Raw genomic sequence first — 15,978 nt, 5'->3', positions numbered from 1 at the left:
AAGGTCACCAGGTTGGTCTGACTGACCTGCCACTAATGAACCCGTGTTGGTTGCCCCTAACCATGACATCCCCTGCTGGCCCCTCATGGATATGCACCAGAATAATTTTCTCAGAAAGCTTGCCCAGGATCAAGGTAAGACTAACTGCTGCTTAGCTGCTTCTCTCAAGGATACCAGTGCCCCTAACATCAGAAAAACAAAGCTGCTTCACCAGCCTAGGGCCAATCAACTCTCCTGACAAAAATGTTCATTGATGGACAGGAGCTGGAGTATGCTGAATACTTTGCAAACCTCAGCAGCCATCTCTCAAAGAATATAGAGAGAGGTAAGGAATAACAACAATATAACAGTTATATTCATATAAGGTATGGAAAACATAGAGATACAGTCTATATTTTACCAATATGGAATCAGTAAACAGTGAAGAGAGTCAAAGTCAATAAGATAACAGTCTGAACCAAAGTCAAAAGGGAGCTAATCTGAGTCAAGCTGAAGCAAGGAGATCCTAGGAAATGAGTCTGGGAGATTGGGCTCTAATGAGCTGTAACTCACTCCATCCACAGGGTGAGTTACCAGCTGCCGAATCAAGAAGCACCCAGATTTTCCAAGAACCAAACACAAGTTCAGAAAACCAAACACACTCCCCAAGTCACAAAACGCACACAAATCCATGAGATCAAATGCACCCAGTGACCACCACAAATGCATACACCTACCTGCAGGTTCTCTGGAAACCCCCTCAAACACAGAACCCTAGTGATTGTGAGTATGAATGCACACAGACACCAAGGCACTGCACCGTGGAGCCCCCTGGACTCTACTGACTCTCCACAGAGTATGCACACAACAAGAGACCCAACCACAAACCTCACACACAGTGCCAAAGTTTCAGATTACGTAGCCTTCAATCACCCCATTTTCAATAGCCAGTCCTCTGAGGCAAAGCTCCAGTCACTCAGTGCCAATCATATCAAATCCAGTCACCTCCCTGAACCACTTTCTCAAAGAGATACATTCATCAGTCAATCACATCCTGTCCCTCAACTACACATGTCCAGGCTGGTAAACTGGGTCAACAGATCAAAAGTTTACTCCTTGCAGAGGCTTCCCAAGGATACAGTAATTGCACATGCTCAAGGAATTTTTATTAACTGTACAACTGCGGATTCAAAATTTTTTACACTACAGTTAATCCATTTCAGTGCCCTGGCAAACCAAATGCAACTCTTGCCTGAGCTACTGAGTTCACATACAGGTGTCCATTAATTAATTGTATGTGCCTCACTTCCTCTGTGTTTGACTTGAAACCCTGTGTGGCTCGATTTGTAGAAGTGCTAGCTAGGCACTCACAGCTGTAATTGGGATAAAAAGGTGTATAATGGGAAGAACCTTGAAAATTAGGTCCTAGATATCTCAATTTGGCACCCAAAATTATGGGAAATATTTACTTTAAAATATCTGCGTTTTAGTTCTCCAGCTGATATAAATACCATACTCTGCTCATCGTAGCATGGTGGAGGTCCATTTGTTATAGCTTGTGAAGCACTTGGCCAATATAGTGATGAATATCAGAGGAAAACCCATGAAGGAAAATGAGTTCAGAATAGGGTTTGAACATTGTGCAGAAAACGAGGCCTACGACCACATGCTGCATGACAAGGAGAAAAAAAAAGCCATAAATACCTACTCATAAGCTGAACGTTGCTCATCCTGCCAATGATATCTGTGGAAAAGTAGTAAGTATGTGATTGTAAAAAAGCTGCTTCATAAGGCACACACATATGGGGCTAAATTTGGGTTGCACTGACATTTTGAGTGCAAGTTGTGAGATTAGTGTTATTTTTAATAGAGTTTTAGAGCGCAATACAGGACTGAGGGAGCAGTTTGGTAACAGTGGAGGTTGCAGAAAAAAACGTTCCTTTTGTTTTTGGCATCCAAGTCCTGCACAGCTGAGGCTGGGGTCAGAAATAACACTGCAGTAAGGGGCAGAGGGAGCTCACTGGAACAGAGGGAAAAAAAGCAGCCTCCACTCGTTGCCAGCTCGTGATGTGCTTGTGGTATTTTGGTTAAATCTCCACCTCCCAGACAAGTGACTGTGCAGGGATCTCTGCTTCCACTGCTGGAGACACCCGTCTCTAGCCTGCATCATGCAGGATCACCAGGCATGGTGCCCCGCTGTGCTTGGACACCTGTCACCCAGCAAACACCTGTCCCCACCCCGCACGGTCACGCTCCCCCTTGCCCCAAGTCCTGCGCACTGCAGGGCGAACCGGGCCGTGCGCATGCGCTTCGCGTGCCCTCACCCCATCCGGGCGCGAATGGTGTCACGCTCTCTACGGAGCATGCTCAGCTCTCGTTTTGCCCACATGGGCTCAAGATGGCGGCGCTGGGACTGAGGGGCTTTTAGATTACACGTGCGGCGGGCTGGTGCGTGCGGCTCGGCAGCTCCAAGGTGAGGCGTTGGCGCGGCAGGAGCAAGGCCTGACCGGGTCCTCGGCTGTCCGTGGGGCTGGCCTGGAGGTGCAGCCTCCCCCCTGGCTCGGCACGCACCTTCCCCCTGCATCCCTGGCCCCTGCCCCGCGGAGACTGCCACCGGGCTTTCCCGTGTTCCCGCGGTGCCGGCAAGTTAGAGTCGTGGCTTGGGGCTGTTGCGGGGGAGGCAGGCGCAGGGGTTGTGGGGGCAACTTGACACCATGCCTCTGTGCCACCGGCAACTCTTCTGCACACCTCTGGCCAGTCCTGCCCGGCCCAAGCCTGGTTTGTCTGTGCCAGGCTGCCACCTGACAGCCGCCCCCCCCCACCTCTCCAATTCCTACTGTACTAGGTTTATGGACCTGAATAAATAATTGGGTTTTGGACAGGGATTATGGCTGGAAATCCTTCTTTGGCCACTGCACAGCATACCTGTGGCACTGGGGGACTCCCTCAGACATCTCTGACTGGAGTCTTGCCTGTCCCAAGCCACAGTTTCTTTGTGCCCCCATGCCCACTGTACTGAGTGTAAGTGCTTCAATAAGGAACAGGTTTCTGGGATGAGATTAGAGATGGAAATTCTTTTTGGGCCAGCCCACACTGGCTCCTCCGGACATCCCTGACCAGAGCTTGCCCAATCCAATGTGTGGTTTGGCCGTGCCAGGTTATCAACTGACTGTTCCCCCCAGCCACTGTACTAAGTATATGGTCTTGAGTAAGGAGAACTGTTTTTTGAGCTGGGATTATGGTTGGAAATCCTTTTTGGGCCGCCTCGCAGCATACCTCTATGGCACTAGGGAACTCTCCTGGTCAACTGTGACAAGAGTCTTGCCGAGCCCAAAGTGCAGCTTTGCTGTGCAAGGCTACCAACTGACAGCCCCTCTGGACACCATACTGAATATATGGGCTCAAGTAAGAAGCTGAGTTCTGGGCTGGGGTTATGGCAAGAAATCCTTTTTGGGCCCCCCAACACTGTGTCTCTGTGTGACTTGGTATTCTCCCAGACCGCTGTTACCAGAGTCTTGCCTGGCCTAAAGTGCAGCTTGTTTGTGCCAGACTGACGACTGACAGCCCCCCGTGCCTACTATAGTAAGTTTATGGGCTCAAATAAGAAACTGGCTTTTTGGGTGGGATGGCAGCCCTCCAGATTTGAAATACACAAATGTGTGAAAATACTTTATTGTTGGAGGAGCAGCAGAGACCCTCCAGCAGTGTGGAGCAACAGCAGAGACCTCCAGCACAGCAATGGAGACTCTCGGAGGAGGTATCCACAGCAGCGTTTCCTATCATTGAACTCTGCCAATGGTCTCCAGCATCAAGTCATAGTAACTCCTGTGTGGCTCTTACTAGCCACCTCTTGGTACTTAGGCTGCCATACATGAAAGAAGCCCAAGAGAAGGGCAGCAATCCTTGCAAAGAGGAGGAATCGATGCCCAGGGAAGTTGTGGATTCTCCGTCACTGGAGGTGTCAAGAAGAGGTTGGGCAGCTACTGGTCAGGGATGATTTAGGCATAGCTATGCCTACATGTATCAGGGTGTTTATAAGCCTTCTTAAGGGCCAGTGAATGCTGCTACAGCTAAGGCTGGGGACTTGAACTGGGGTAGGCCAGTTCTTCTGCTAGGAGCAAAGCCGGAGAGTCCTGACTGGAGTGTCTTGCCCTTCACTCAGGGTCAGACCGATTGCCATATTTGGCGTCAGGAAGGACTTTTACCCCATGGTCAGATTGACGTATGGACTGTGGCGGGGGGTTGCCTTCCTCTATAGCAGGGGTATAGCCTCTCCCTGGGAATCTCTGGAACATATATTGATAACGTTTCATAAAAACAGGACAGTGGCTGCCATAGTTCTCCTGCTTTACTTGTGGCAGGTTCAGGTGTTATGTCTGTGATGTATGGTTAGATGGGATGGTTTGGATAGGGCTGATCATGCCTCAGGCAGGGGGTTGGACAAGGTGACCTATGGGAGTCCCTTCCAGCCCCGCTTCTACTTGCCACTCCTTGGTAGTGGGGACATGTTTTGGGATGATGCCAACAGGGTTTTGCCCCATGATGCCAGTCAAATTGCAGCTCCTAATTGGTAGCACTGTAAATAGCACATAGATTCATAGATGCTAGGGTCAGAAGGGACCTCAACAGATCATCGAGTCCGACCCGCTGCCTAGGCAGGAAAGAGTGCTGGGTTGAGGTGGCCCCAGCCAGATGCCTATCCAGCCTTCTCTTAAGGCCCCCAAAGTAGGGGAGAACCTCCCTTGGAAGCCCATTTCAAATTCTGGCCACCCTTACAGTGAAAGTTTTTCCGATATTTAGCCTAAATCTGCTCTCTGTCAATTTGTGAAGATTGTTCCTTCTTGCTCCAAGAAGTGCCCTGGTGAACAGAGCATCTCTGATCCCTTGCTGTGTCCCCCTAATGAATTTGTAGGCGGACACAAGATCAACTTGCAGCGTTCTCTTGTGGAGGCTGAAGAGGTCCAGGTCCCTCAGTCTGTTCTCATAGGGCTTGTCTTGTAAGCCCCTAATCATACGAGTGGCCCTCCTCTGGACCCTCTTGAGTCTATCAACATCCTTCGTGAAGTAGGGTTCCCAAAACTGGATGCAGTACTCCAACTCTGGTCTGACCAATGCCGCGTAGAGGGGAAGTATCACCTCCTTGGATCTATTAGTCATGCATCTGCTGATGCACAATAAAGTGTGGTTAGCTTTGCTGCTGCATTCATCACACTGATGGCTCACATTCATCTCGGAGATCACTTTGACTCTGAGATCCCTTTCCACTTCTGTGCTGCTGAGAGGGTCACTTTCTGGATATTTTTGCTCCCACACATGGAGGTTGGGAGTAAGTCAGAGCCTGGCAGGCCAAAGCACGCTTTGGACCAGGCAAGACTCTGGTCAGAGATGTCCAGGAGAGTCCTCTGGTGGGGTGGCCCAAGAAAGATTTCCAGCCATAATCCCCACCCAAAAGTCAATTTCTTATTTGAGCTGTTATACTTTGTACAGTGGCTTGGGTGCTGTCAGTTGGCAGCCTGGCACGGCTAAGCCGTGTTTTGGGTCTGGCAAGACTCTAGTCAGGGATGTCCAGGAGAGTCCTCTGGTGGCACAGGCATGGTGTCAGGTGGCTCAGAAAGGGTTTCCGTCTGTAATCTCAGCCCAAATTCCAGTTCCTTATTTGAGCCATTATACTTAATACAGTGAGCATGGGGAGGCTATCAGATGCCAACCTGGCATGAACAAACTGCTGTTTGGGCTGGGCAAGACTCTAGTTAAGGATGTCTGGGAGAGTCCTCCGGTGCCACAGAGGCAAGTTGTGGGGTGGCCCAAGAAGGATTTCCAACCATAAACCTAGCCAAAACTGGTTCTTTAGTCAAGCACATGTACTTAGTGCAGTTGGTATAGATTTCATAGACATTATGGCTAGAAGGGACCTCACAAGATCATCAGGTCCAGCCCCCTGCCCCAGGGGCAGGAAGTCAACTGGGGTGATGGTTAGACCTTGTCTCTCCTTGGGATGCCCTGGTAAACGGACATTCTTCCAGTTCCTGATGCACATCCTTTCTATACTTATAGGCTGCCACCAAGTCACCCCTGAGCCTTCGCTTCTCCAGGCTGAAGAGTCCTGTGCCTCAGCCTCTCCTCATAAGGCTTGGTCTCTTGAGCTCTAATCATGCATGTGGCTCAAGCTTCTCCACATTTCTTTCTGAAGTGTGGAGCCCAGAATTGAATGCAGTACTCCAGCTGCAGCCTCACCAAGGCTGAGTAAAGTGGGAGGATGACTTCTTGGGTCTTGCTTGAGTTGCATCAGTAGATGCAAGCCAGAGTTTTATTTGCTTTGCCAACTGTGGCATCGCATTGGTGGCTCATGTTCATCTTGGGGTCATGGTTGACCACAAAGTCTCTTTTGGTGCTAGTGAGTGTAGCACTGCTGAACCTATAAGTATGATGTAGGTTTTTTCTCCCAAGGTGGAGCACCTTGCATTTCTCCATGTTGAATGTCATTAGGTTTTGATTCGCTCACCTTACGAGCCTGTCCAGATCGGCCTGAATTACCACCCTATCCTCTAGTGTGACTGCACTTCTCCATAATTAGGTGTTGTCTGCGAATATAACTTCTGACACCTGAATCCAGACAGTTTATGAATATACAGGCAGTCTTCTGACTTAAAACACAATTGGTTCCTGAAAACCATCTTAAGTTGAAATGTTGCAACTCAGAACCAATTTTCTCGTAAGAAACAATGTTATAAATGGGGGATTAGTTCCTGAACCAAGGCCTGATACCCTATTTTCACTAAAAATACCCCAGAATTTTGTACTCGATCAATTATAAATGAGTAATATAGCTACATTAATGTATTTATATTGTAAATAGCAATCATATTGATTTGGAAGGACTTCTCTGAGGTGACTGCTGGACTTTTTGAAGGGTTCTTGGCTGGAGTCTTCTCAGGAGTCTTGGCTGCAGGTTTTTCTGGAGTCTTGTCTGCTTTCTTAAAGAAAGTGTCCAAGGAAGTGTGCACAGATGTTCTCCAGGGAGATGAGCGACGCAGCGAACTTGTTCGCTGGCATGACATGGCATCGGATCAAGCGTTGTCCAGTTGAAACTGACATAAAGTTGAAGCAGGGTGTCAATTTATAAACATTGTAAGTGTGAAACATTGCAACTCGAAATGTAAGTCGAGGGCTGCCTGTAATAAAGAGTACCAGTCTCAGTACTGAGCCCTGGGGGATGCCAGTGGTCACCATGTGTCATGCTGACTTGGTTCCATCAACTGTCAATCTCTGGGTCTGACCATGGAGCCAGTTCTGTGGTCAGTATGGCGGGGGCTATCAGTTGGCAATCTGGCGTGCACAAACCGTGCTTTGGGTCAGGCATGACCCTGGCCAGAGATGTCCAGGAGGGTCCCCTGGTACCACACACATGGTGTGGGTGGCCCAAAAAGGATTTCCAGTCATAATCTCAGCCCCAAACCAGTTCCTTATTCAAGCCATTATACTTGGTACAGTGGGCATGGGGGGGATGCCAGTTACCAGCCTGGCACAAACAAACCACGTTCTTGGCAGGGCAAGACTCTGGTCAGACATGTCCAGGAGAGTCCTCTGGTGCCACAGAGGTATGCCGTGGAGTGGCCCAAACAGGACTTCTGAGCCATTATCTCAGCCCCAAAGCCAGTTCCTTATTTGAGCCATTATACTTAGTTCAGTGAAGGTGGGGGACTGTCAGGTTGGCAGCCTGGCATGGCCAAACCACGCTTTGGGCCAGGCAGGACTGTGGTCAGCGAGCTTTGGAACTGTCCCTCAGTGGCATTGACAAGTAGTTTGGGGTGGCCTGAGAAGTATATTGCCCCATAATCCCATCCTAATTTGATGTTCATTTAGGGCTTTGTACTTGATGTGGGATATTATTTTACATTTGAATTAGTAAATATGCACAGCTAATGAAATTCTCGCTGTTTAGGATGTGTAATTTATTAATAACAATTTTTATTGGGTATAGATTGGCTTTGAATAAGGAACTGGGAATAAGCAACTGACTTCAGCCTCATCTCTTCTCCTGTGTCCCCTTCTGTTTTGGGCTGCTTATTGACTCTCTCTGATGCTATCTCCTCGCTCCATACTAACTCATGGCACATACCCCCTCTTGATAGCTGTTCTTTTGAACATGAAGCCAAATGCATGCATGCCACTGGAAACAGCTCTGAAAATAAATTCCAGACCTACTTGTAGGGTGGTGGGTAGAGTAGCAGAAAATGGTTTTGGATGCCTTTATGATGTATGCAAAACTGCGGTTCATTGGGCTCAGTGTCATTCATTGTGTTGCAGTAAGTAACTATGCATTTTAATTCCTTCTCCATTTTAAATTTGCCTCCTTTTAGGTTCAGGGTATGCCCCTTAGTCTTCTCTGAGCGAGGATGAAGACCAGAGTCTGTTCTTCCTTTTCACAACCATCTGTTGTTTTGCATACTCCAACATTCCCAACCCCTCCACTAACATCAGTGGTCCTCTTCTTTCTGGCCTCTCTGTGGATGGCAGTCTCATCATCAGCCCAAAGACTTGTCACACAGTCCCCCCGTGCATCTTTGTAATGGGTGCTTTGGAACATTGTATTTCTCCAGCTCCCGCTTGTTGCTCTCACAATGAGAAACTTGAAGTTATTGCGAACACAAGAGTATGGGCCTATACAGGCTCTTGGGAGTCCCCAGCACTTCTGCCTCCGTGGAGACCGAGAGACAGTGCTCATTGGCTCAGAATATGGGATCCTGGAGCTGGACCTTGTCACACAACAGGTAAGTGTCCAGTAGAAATTTCCCAGCACTGCTGCTCTTATGTAAAGCTATTGTCATGTTCTAGGACAGGGGTGTCCAGCCTTTTTGAATGTGGGGCTGGATCACAAACTTTTTATCACCCAGTGGGCTGGCAAGCCATATTCAGAGACCTCCCAGGAAGTGGTATCACATCAGGAAGTGATGTCACGTGACCTTTGACACCAATGAAGTTAGAGGAAGTGACAATTAAATGGGTCTGGAAATGTGGTTTAAAATCCAAAATAAATGCCAACCCCTGCCCTGGAATGTCTCCCGAACTGACTGGCTGTTAAAAAGTAACCCAAGGTTTTATTGTACAACTGGCAAAGGCATCTTATTTATTTATGTATGTAACAGATAAGTTAAAAAGTCCTGACTAAAGTGTGTCCTAGATTAATTCTGTGCTACAAATAAATGCAAGCATTCCCATTAGACCAGCCCAACCAAATGCACTCTCAGGTTCACACTGCTAATCGCCTTCAGCTGTGTCCATTCCATACTGAATTGCAGTATCAGAATTTAGCTTGTCTGTGCTCTGCAAAATAACTGAGTTAAATAAATAAGGCCTAGATGACTAACTTAGAAACTGGCCCATGTATTCACATAAACTTATCTAATTATGTCCAGTAATTAGATATGACAAGGCCAGTGCCCATTTCTGTGGCAAGCCATGCTGTTCATCTCTACCTTTTGTTCCTGCCCCTTGTCCCTCCCCCAGCCCCTCAGCAGCTTCCTAATGGCTGCTGAAGGGCTGGGGAAAGGACAAGGTTCCCCACACGCACCGCGTCAGCTTGATGTTGCCAGTGCGGTGCGTGTGGGAAGAGGAGCGCAGACCCAGCCCGCCTCCTTCCATCCCCAGCACCACGTAGGGAAGCAACTGCTTCCCGGCCCGAGCAACTTGCTGCTCCTCGCCCACAGGCGAGAGGCAGCCCAGCTTGGCTTCCTGGCCCTGGGTCGCTGGCAGAGGCGGAGCAGTGCAGGGGAGAGACTGGGGTTGTGCTGCCTCAGGCCCCTCCCCCATTGCCCACTCCGAGGCGCACCTGTACACACTAGTATAGAGCTGATGCCTGGGCTCTGGAGCCCGGCACAGCTGTTTAGAGCCTCCTGGACGTAGCTGGCCTTGGCTCTGGGTAGCTGCTGCCACCCACAGATCCCGCGCTGCTCCCAGCGGGCAGCTGGGAATCTGCAAGCCCTGCTGGGAGCAGCCCAGGGGGCCAGAGCTGGGGCCGGGTAGCACCTTGGGGCACAGCGAACACAAGCTCCACCCGAGCCTGGGGCTGCCCTGCACGGTGCAGCCAATGCTGACAGCCCAGCAGGAGGAGGTACCTGCCTGTGCCGCTCTGCCTCCAACGGGGGCCGGGCGGCCAAGCTGGGCTGCCTGTCTCCTGCTGGCAGAAAGCGACGAGTCGCTTGAGCCGGGAAGCAGTGGCTTCCCCATGTGGTGCTGGGGATGGGAGGAAGTGGGCTGGGTCTGCACTCCTCTTTGCACACGTACCACGTCAGCAACGTTAAGCTGATGCAGTCTATTTATATAAATATACGTATAAATAGAAGTTCTAATATTTTCTTCCTGCACCCCAGTGGATCATCTTGCACACCTCCTGGGGTGCATGCACCCCACTTTGGAGACCACTGGGCTAAAGAATTTGAAAACATCTGAAGCCCCAAGTGGGGGTAGAGGATGTTTGCTAATAGTAGGGCCACATTTGGTTCTTGACTGACTCACGGATTTGTAATTGATTTGACTTGAGATGTGAAAAATTTTCCTTAAAAAAAGAAAAAGCAAAAAAAAGCTGTGTGTGTAACAGTGGCAGGTGCATAATTTAAAGTCCTCGCCTTAGGGTGTGTGGGCCTAGAATATGGATATGCATAACAATGGTTGTAGATTTGTACCTCTAATACAGTTAAATGATTTGGCTAGTTGAGTCATTTTTGATGTTATATTCTGATTTAACAAAAGCAAGGGAGGAATAAAACTTCCTGAACTCAGAAGCAGACTTTAGGGTTTGTGCCTGGTGAAGGCCTGTGATCAAACCTGGGAAATCCAAATACAGAAGTGACCCCAGACCATTGTTTTGGGGCAATTTAGTGGTGGTTTGCAAGGAGTAAACTGTTGTGAATCAAAACCTGTTCCACAATGAGCTGCTCTGTTTCTCTGTTCTGGTAGAGTGTTAGCACTCCAAAGAATCTTAGTCTGAAACCTGCAGAGCTCTGCTATACTAATTGCCTGCCCCCGGGTTAGATTGTCGTGTTCCACACAAGGTGGTGCTAGAGAATGCATTTCTCAGAGACTCCCCACTAGCACTGGCACAAATGTAAGCTGAGTAGTTTCTGTTCATTCTGCTTCTCTGGCCTTTCTGTGCCCAGGTGATAAATGAAATTTCCTTGACTGTGGGAGGCTTTCTCTCAGAAGATGGAAGTGGCCACATTGTGGGTATTGAGGACCTGCCAGATCAGGAGTCTGTATGCATTGCCACAGCAGCTGGAGATATCATCCTGTGCAATCTCAGCACAAAGCAGGTAGGCTGGGCTGGTAAGGAGAAAGAGATGCCAGAGTTGACTCTGGAGCAAGCTCCCTTGAGGCTAGTAATGCACTTGCTGCTCACTGAATCAGTCAACTGCATTTTTTTGTGCAGCCCTGCTGACTTTTGTAGGTTTTATTGGACATAGGGCAGAATCTATGCAACATATTGGGACTGGGAGTCCAGTAATTCCTAGATAGTCAAATATTGAGGTGTGGCCAGCACCTTTGCCCCATATGCTTTCCCCTTGGGGCTGCTTGGGCTCACACTGGAGTCCTTTAGTGCAAGAAGTCCCTCAGTCCTCTACTAACTTATTAGGGTCCTAGTGTAAGGAAGCAGACATTTAAAACCCAGACCTGAAAATATATGTATTGGGAACATGCTAGCAGTCTGTCTGCCCTGCCCCATGCCTGTTTGCATTACAACACAGTCTCCAATGAGAGGATCACCCTCAGTCTTGTTCAGTGCAGTAGACCAAGTAGAGAATTGCATGTACAAGAACTGTCTCATTTGCCCACAGCACAGCCAAGCATGGAGCTGGCTGATTCTGAGAGACCAAGCATCTGAGCATGGGTCTGACTGCTAGCTCTCCAAGCCCTCTTGCTTGGGGAAAAGGTTTGGGGTTGGGGACCATGGTGAAGATGTCAGTCAACAGGAGTGAGTCTAGACCTGGTGGTCTTCTGGGTCCCAGACCAGTGTACCTTCCTGCAGGGGAGGAGATGGTGGCAACTGAGCAAAAGTGGTTGTTGTAACTGTTTTGATGGTGTTCTCTCTAGAGGTTAAGTTCCACAATGCACCAGGTGGGGCAGTGATAATGACAGTGTTAATGGGATGCCGATTGATTTGGTAACAAGCTCACCCCAAGGTAGGGAATGGAGAATTGACACCATGCCACTTGCCTGAGATTTGACAGGATTCTTCTGGGGCCAACAGAAGGTTGCCTCCCTAAGCCCAGCAACTGCCCTTGTTGAATCTAAATTACAGTTGCAAACTAGAGCAAGCTTATGATTCTTGCTTGTCTAATAGTGCATTCCTTTCTTGCAGCTGGAATGTGTTGGGAGCGTAGACAGTGGTCTGACCACTATGAGCTGGAGTCCTGACCAAGAGCTAGTTCTGCTTGTTACAGGTGCTGGTATTGTCTGAACTTTCCTGTGCAACCACAAAGAAACATATTGTGGCCTTGCATGAGTGTTATTGCAGCTAAATTCTTCCATCTTCCCTTATCCAGAGCTGCATTTCAGTAATCCCATTTTCAGTTCCAAAAGAATAACGTGTGTGTGTGCATGTTGATATAGAGACAAAAATGTTAAAGCTGCATCATTCTTGTTCAGCAGTTGTACAGAGCTCTTTCAAAGAAGTGTAACCTGGTATAGTATTCCAAAATACTTGTGTAGTCCTGCATTTGATTCCTAGTTATAAAAATAAAAAAAATGCTTATCTTTTTAAGAGTATTTTAAGTGTAGCTTATTGTTAGTGATATTGTAGCTGTTATGATCCTTTCCAGACTTACTTTCCTATAATCGTGTGATTTAAACCTTCTGTTTTGCTTTCTGGCTTTTAAAATTGTCTGTTATGTTTATTGAACAGGTCAGCAAACTCTCATCATGATGACAAAGGATTTTGAACCAATTACTGAAAGTCATATCCACCAGGATGACTTTGGGGAAGGTAAGACATTGCAGCAAATACACATGCTTGTAACTGTTTCCTTATTGTATCATTAAGGTCAATGAAATGGACAAGCAAAACTGAATGGATCCTGTCTAAAGCATGGAAGAAGGTTTGGTGATAATGTTTATTGAGCTAACTATGCATCTGGGAAAATTGTTAGACCTGTGCCACTTATTTGGTCCACGAGGCCAGATGGGTTGTACATCACTGACTGTGGGAGGCATTTCTGGGAAGCCAGTGTCATGCCTGTTTGAAAGTTACCCAGGAAGCTGTACTCTTTGGCAGTAGAAATGTATCCAATAGAATAATTCTAGAAACTAGCCTGTAATGTAGACCACAAAAGTGTGGAGCAGGTGGGCAGCCCACTTTCATTTGTGTTGGTCAGACTGTGTGGGATGTTGGCCAGTCTTCAAATCCCAAATTATCTTCCCTGTAGGGAAATTTATTGGACTTGGCTGGGGCAAGAAGGAGACGCAATTCCATGGATCGGAAGGGAAGCAGGCAGCTCATCGCAAGCAAATGGTAATGTGCTGATTGACAATGGGGGAGTGTCCAGGAGGGAGATCTGTGCAGGGAAAGCAGCTGTCCTTGTTCTTGGTATCATGTTTTCCCCATTTTCCCCCAGCCCCCTCTGCTTTGTCTTTGTTTCCTTCTGCCCATTTCTCTCTCTAATTCCCCTTGTTTTAAGTTCAGTGCCTGTTCCATCTCCGCCATTCATCTGTGCAGAAAGGAGCACTTAACAATACTGGCTTAGCTACAGGAGACGGAGTGTGAGGGTGTGTTTTCCCCCTTGGATGTTTTATGTAGCTCAGCAGTGCTTCCTATAGGTCAGATTGGTGGATGTGTCCCATTTGTCAGACCTTGTTTCCAGTTGCTTGTAAGCCTGAGCAGCTTGGATTGCAGTTTTTCCTGGTAGGTGTCTTCCCTGTTTTTGTTTTTATTTTTTTATTTTTTTTGTGGGGGGCGGGGAATTGTTCAGCTGTTTGAGATGAGGAGAAAAATGTTTTGCCTGGGTTAAATACTAGGACCACAGGGGATCCCAAGATCCCCGAGTCTCTGCAGTCAGCAAATATCTGTGAAACCAGCTGGGAATGTTTCATTTCTGCCTTATTCTGATCCCTCCTAGAACTGGTGCACACAGAGGGTGCCAACTTCCTAGTGCTATCAGCTACTTACCTAGCTTGAGGGGCAGTGGTCTCCCTGGTGGACTGAAAGGTTCTGGCACTGCTAATGAACAGCATGAGTGTCAAATCCAATTAGATGGATTTTTTTTTTCAGTTTGCTTTCCTGATTTGCTAAGAGATTCCCTGTTTGCAAAGTGAGGCACTCATAGGTTAGGAGACAAGATTGCTGACACAACTTGAATTTGGTCCCTCATGCACATGTGTTTGGTCTTGTCTTTAATTTGGTCTAGTCTTTAGTCGAAGCCTTGTTTGCTCTCAGGACCTTGGGCCTCATTCAGTGCATACGGTGGAGAATACCCGGTTGCAGTTTTATCCTTAATGCATGGCTTACATGTTTACTGCCCACTGCTTAAATCCTGCTTCTTCCTTGTGGGCTTTTCTGTGATGCTGGTCACTATAGTCTTGGAGCGCTCCACAGATGTTGCTGACTTCATTTTTATAGCTGCCCAGATGGAGAGCTGAGACACAGGGAGGTTGAAGTTGTGGGAGACGTGAGGTACCAGAGGACTGGAAAATGGCCAACATTAATTCCTGTCTGTAAAAAAAAGGCAAATAAGAGGACATGGAGTAAACCAGTTAACTACTATCCTCAAAACGTGGTGACTGGAGCATATCATAATTAAGTCCATTTGCAAGCATCTGGAGGAGGAAAGTCTTATAACGAGCAGCAAGCACTGTTTTTTCAAGAATAAACCACGTCAAATTTGACCTCTTTCAACAGATTAACTAGCTGGGTGGATGAAGGTAATGTAGGGAATATAGTGCATCTGGACTTCAGTAAAGCGTTTAACAAAGTCCTGTGTGACCTTCTCCTAAACAGATTGGAGAAGTGTGGGCTAGACAAAACTGCAAAGTGAATAGACAGCTGGCTCAATACCTGCAAGAAAATGGTAATTTTAAATGGATCCATGTTAGAATGGCAGGAGGTTTTGAATAGAGTCGTATAGGGGTCTGCCCTGGGCCTAGTGCTGTTCAGTGTGTTTATTAATAATTTGGATGCTCGACTAGAGAGCTTCCTGAGAAAATCTGCAGGCACAAAGCTGGGAAGGATTGCAAATACACCGAAGAACAGGAGTGTAATTAAGAAGAATTTTGATAGATTGGATAGCTGAGGTGGAACTACCAGGATGAAGTTGAGTGCTCACAAGTGTAAGGTGCTACACCTTGGGAAGAATAATACAAAATGGATGACAAATTGCTGGATGACAGCATTATGGAAAAGGATCTTGGTGGATCCCAGACTCTGAGTCTGCAATATGATGCAGTTGCAAAAAAGGTGAATAAAGTTTTAGGTTGTATAAATGGGAGCATTATGAATAAGACACAGCAAGTGATAGTATCCTTTTGCTGGGTACTGACTAGTCCCTGTCTAGGGTACTATGTATGGTTTTGGGCTCCATATTTTAAAAAGGGCATGGAAAATTAGGGAGGCCTCAGAGTTTGTTGACAAAAATGATAAAAGTCTTGAAAGGCAGCCATGTGAAGAGATGCTGAAAGAAATTGGCATGTTCAGTTTGCAGAAAAGGCTATTAAAAGGGGTCTTGAAATACCTGAAGGGCTCCCATAAAGAAGAAAGAAAATACCTCTTTCCATCACTGCAGACAGTAGGATGTGTAACAGTGGCTTGAAATTGCAGGAAAAACACCTTCACTGTTAGAACAGTGATGCAGTACAACAGACTGCCTAGGGAATTTGTGGAGTCTCCTTCACTAGAGGTTTTCAAGAACCAATTTGGATAGCCTTTTCAGGGATGAACTCTCAATATCTTCTGATATGAAGGTGCTGAAGCTGCCCGCCTAATTTGAGCAGCTGACAGCCCTTGTGGTATGAATG

General features: G+C 47.4%; 1 protein-coding gene across 3 annotated transcripts in view; it reads left to right on the top strand.

Moving 5' to 3' along the window:
• The first annotated feature begins 2,356 nt into the window (after positions 1 to 2,356).
• Positions 2,357 to 15,978, top strand: part of IKBKAP (inhibitor of kappa light polypeptide gene enhancer in B-cells, kinase complex-associated protein) — a 52,543-nt gene continuing 38,921 nt past the window's right edge. For 2 of the 3 annotated variants that reach the window (XM_019555075.1, XM_019555074.1), the window contains exons 1-6: positions 2,359 to 2,452; positions 8,580 to 8,750; positions 11,136 to 11,288; positions 12,335 to 12,416; positions 12,878 to 12,958; positions 13,398 to 13,483. In XM_019555075.1, the coding sequence (XP_019410620.1) occupies positions 8,601 to 8,750; positions 11,136 to 11,288; positions 12,335 to 12,416; positions 12,878 to 12,958; positions 13,398 to 13,483 (552 nt within the window). In that variant the 5' untranslated portion in view covers positions 2,359 to 2,452; positions 8,580 to 8,600. Of the gene's footprint in view, positions 2,453 to 8,579; positions 8,751 to 11,135; positions 11,289 to 12,334; positions 12,417 to 12,877; positions 12,959 to 13,397; positions 13,484 to 15,978 lie in introns of all 3 variants that reach the window. The other variant, XM_019555076.1, reaches the window with a different exon arrangement.

Source organism: Crocodylus porosus, unplaced genomic scaffold (assembly GCF_001723895.1).
Source record: "Crocodylus porosus isolate Cpor-Errol unplaced genomic scaffold, CroPor_comp1, whole genome shotgun sequence".
Taxonomy (NCBI): Eukaryota; Metazoa; Chordata; order Crocodylia; family Crocodylidae; genus Crocodylus; species Crocodylus porosus.
The sequence above is the reverse complement of the archived record's forward strand: the minus strand, read 5'-3'. Positions and strand labels throughout refer to the sequence as shown.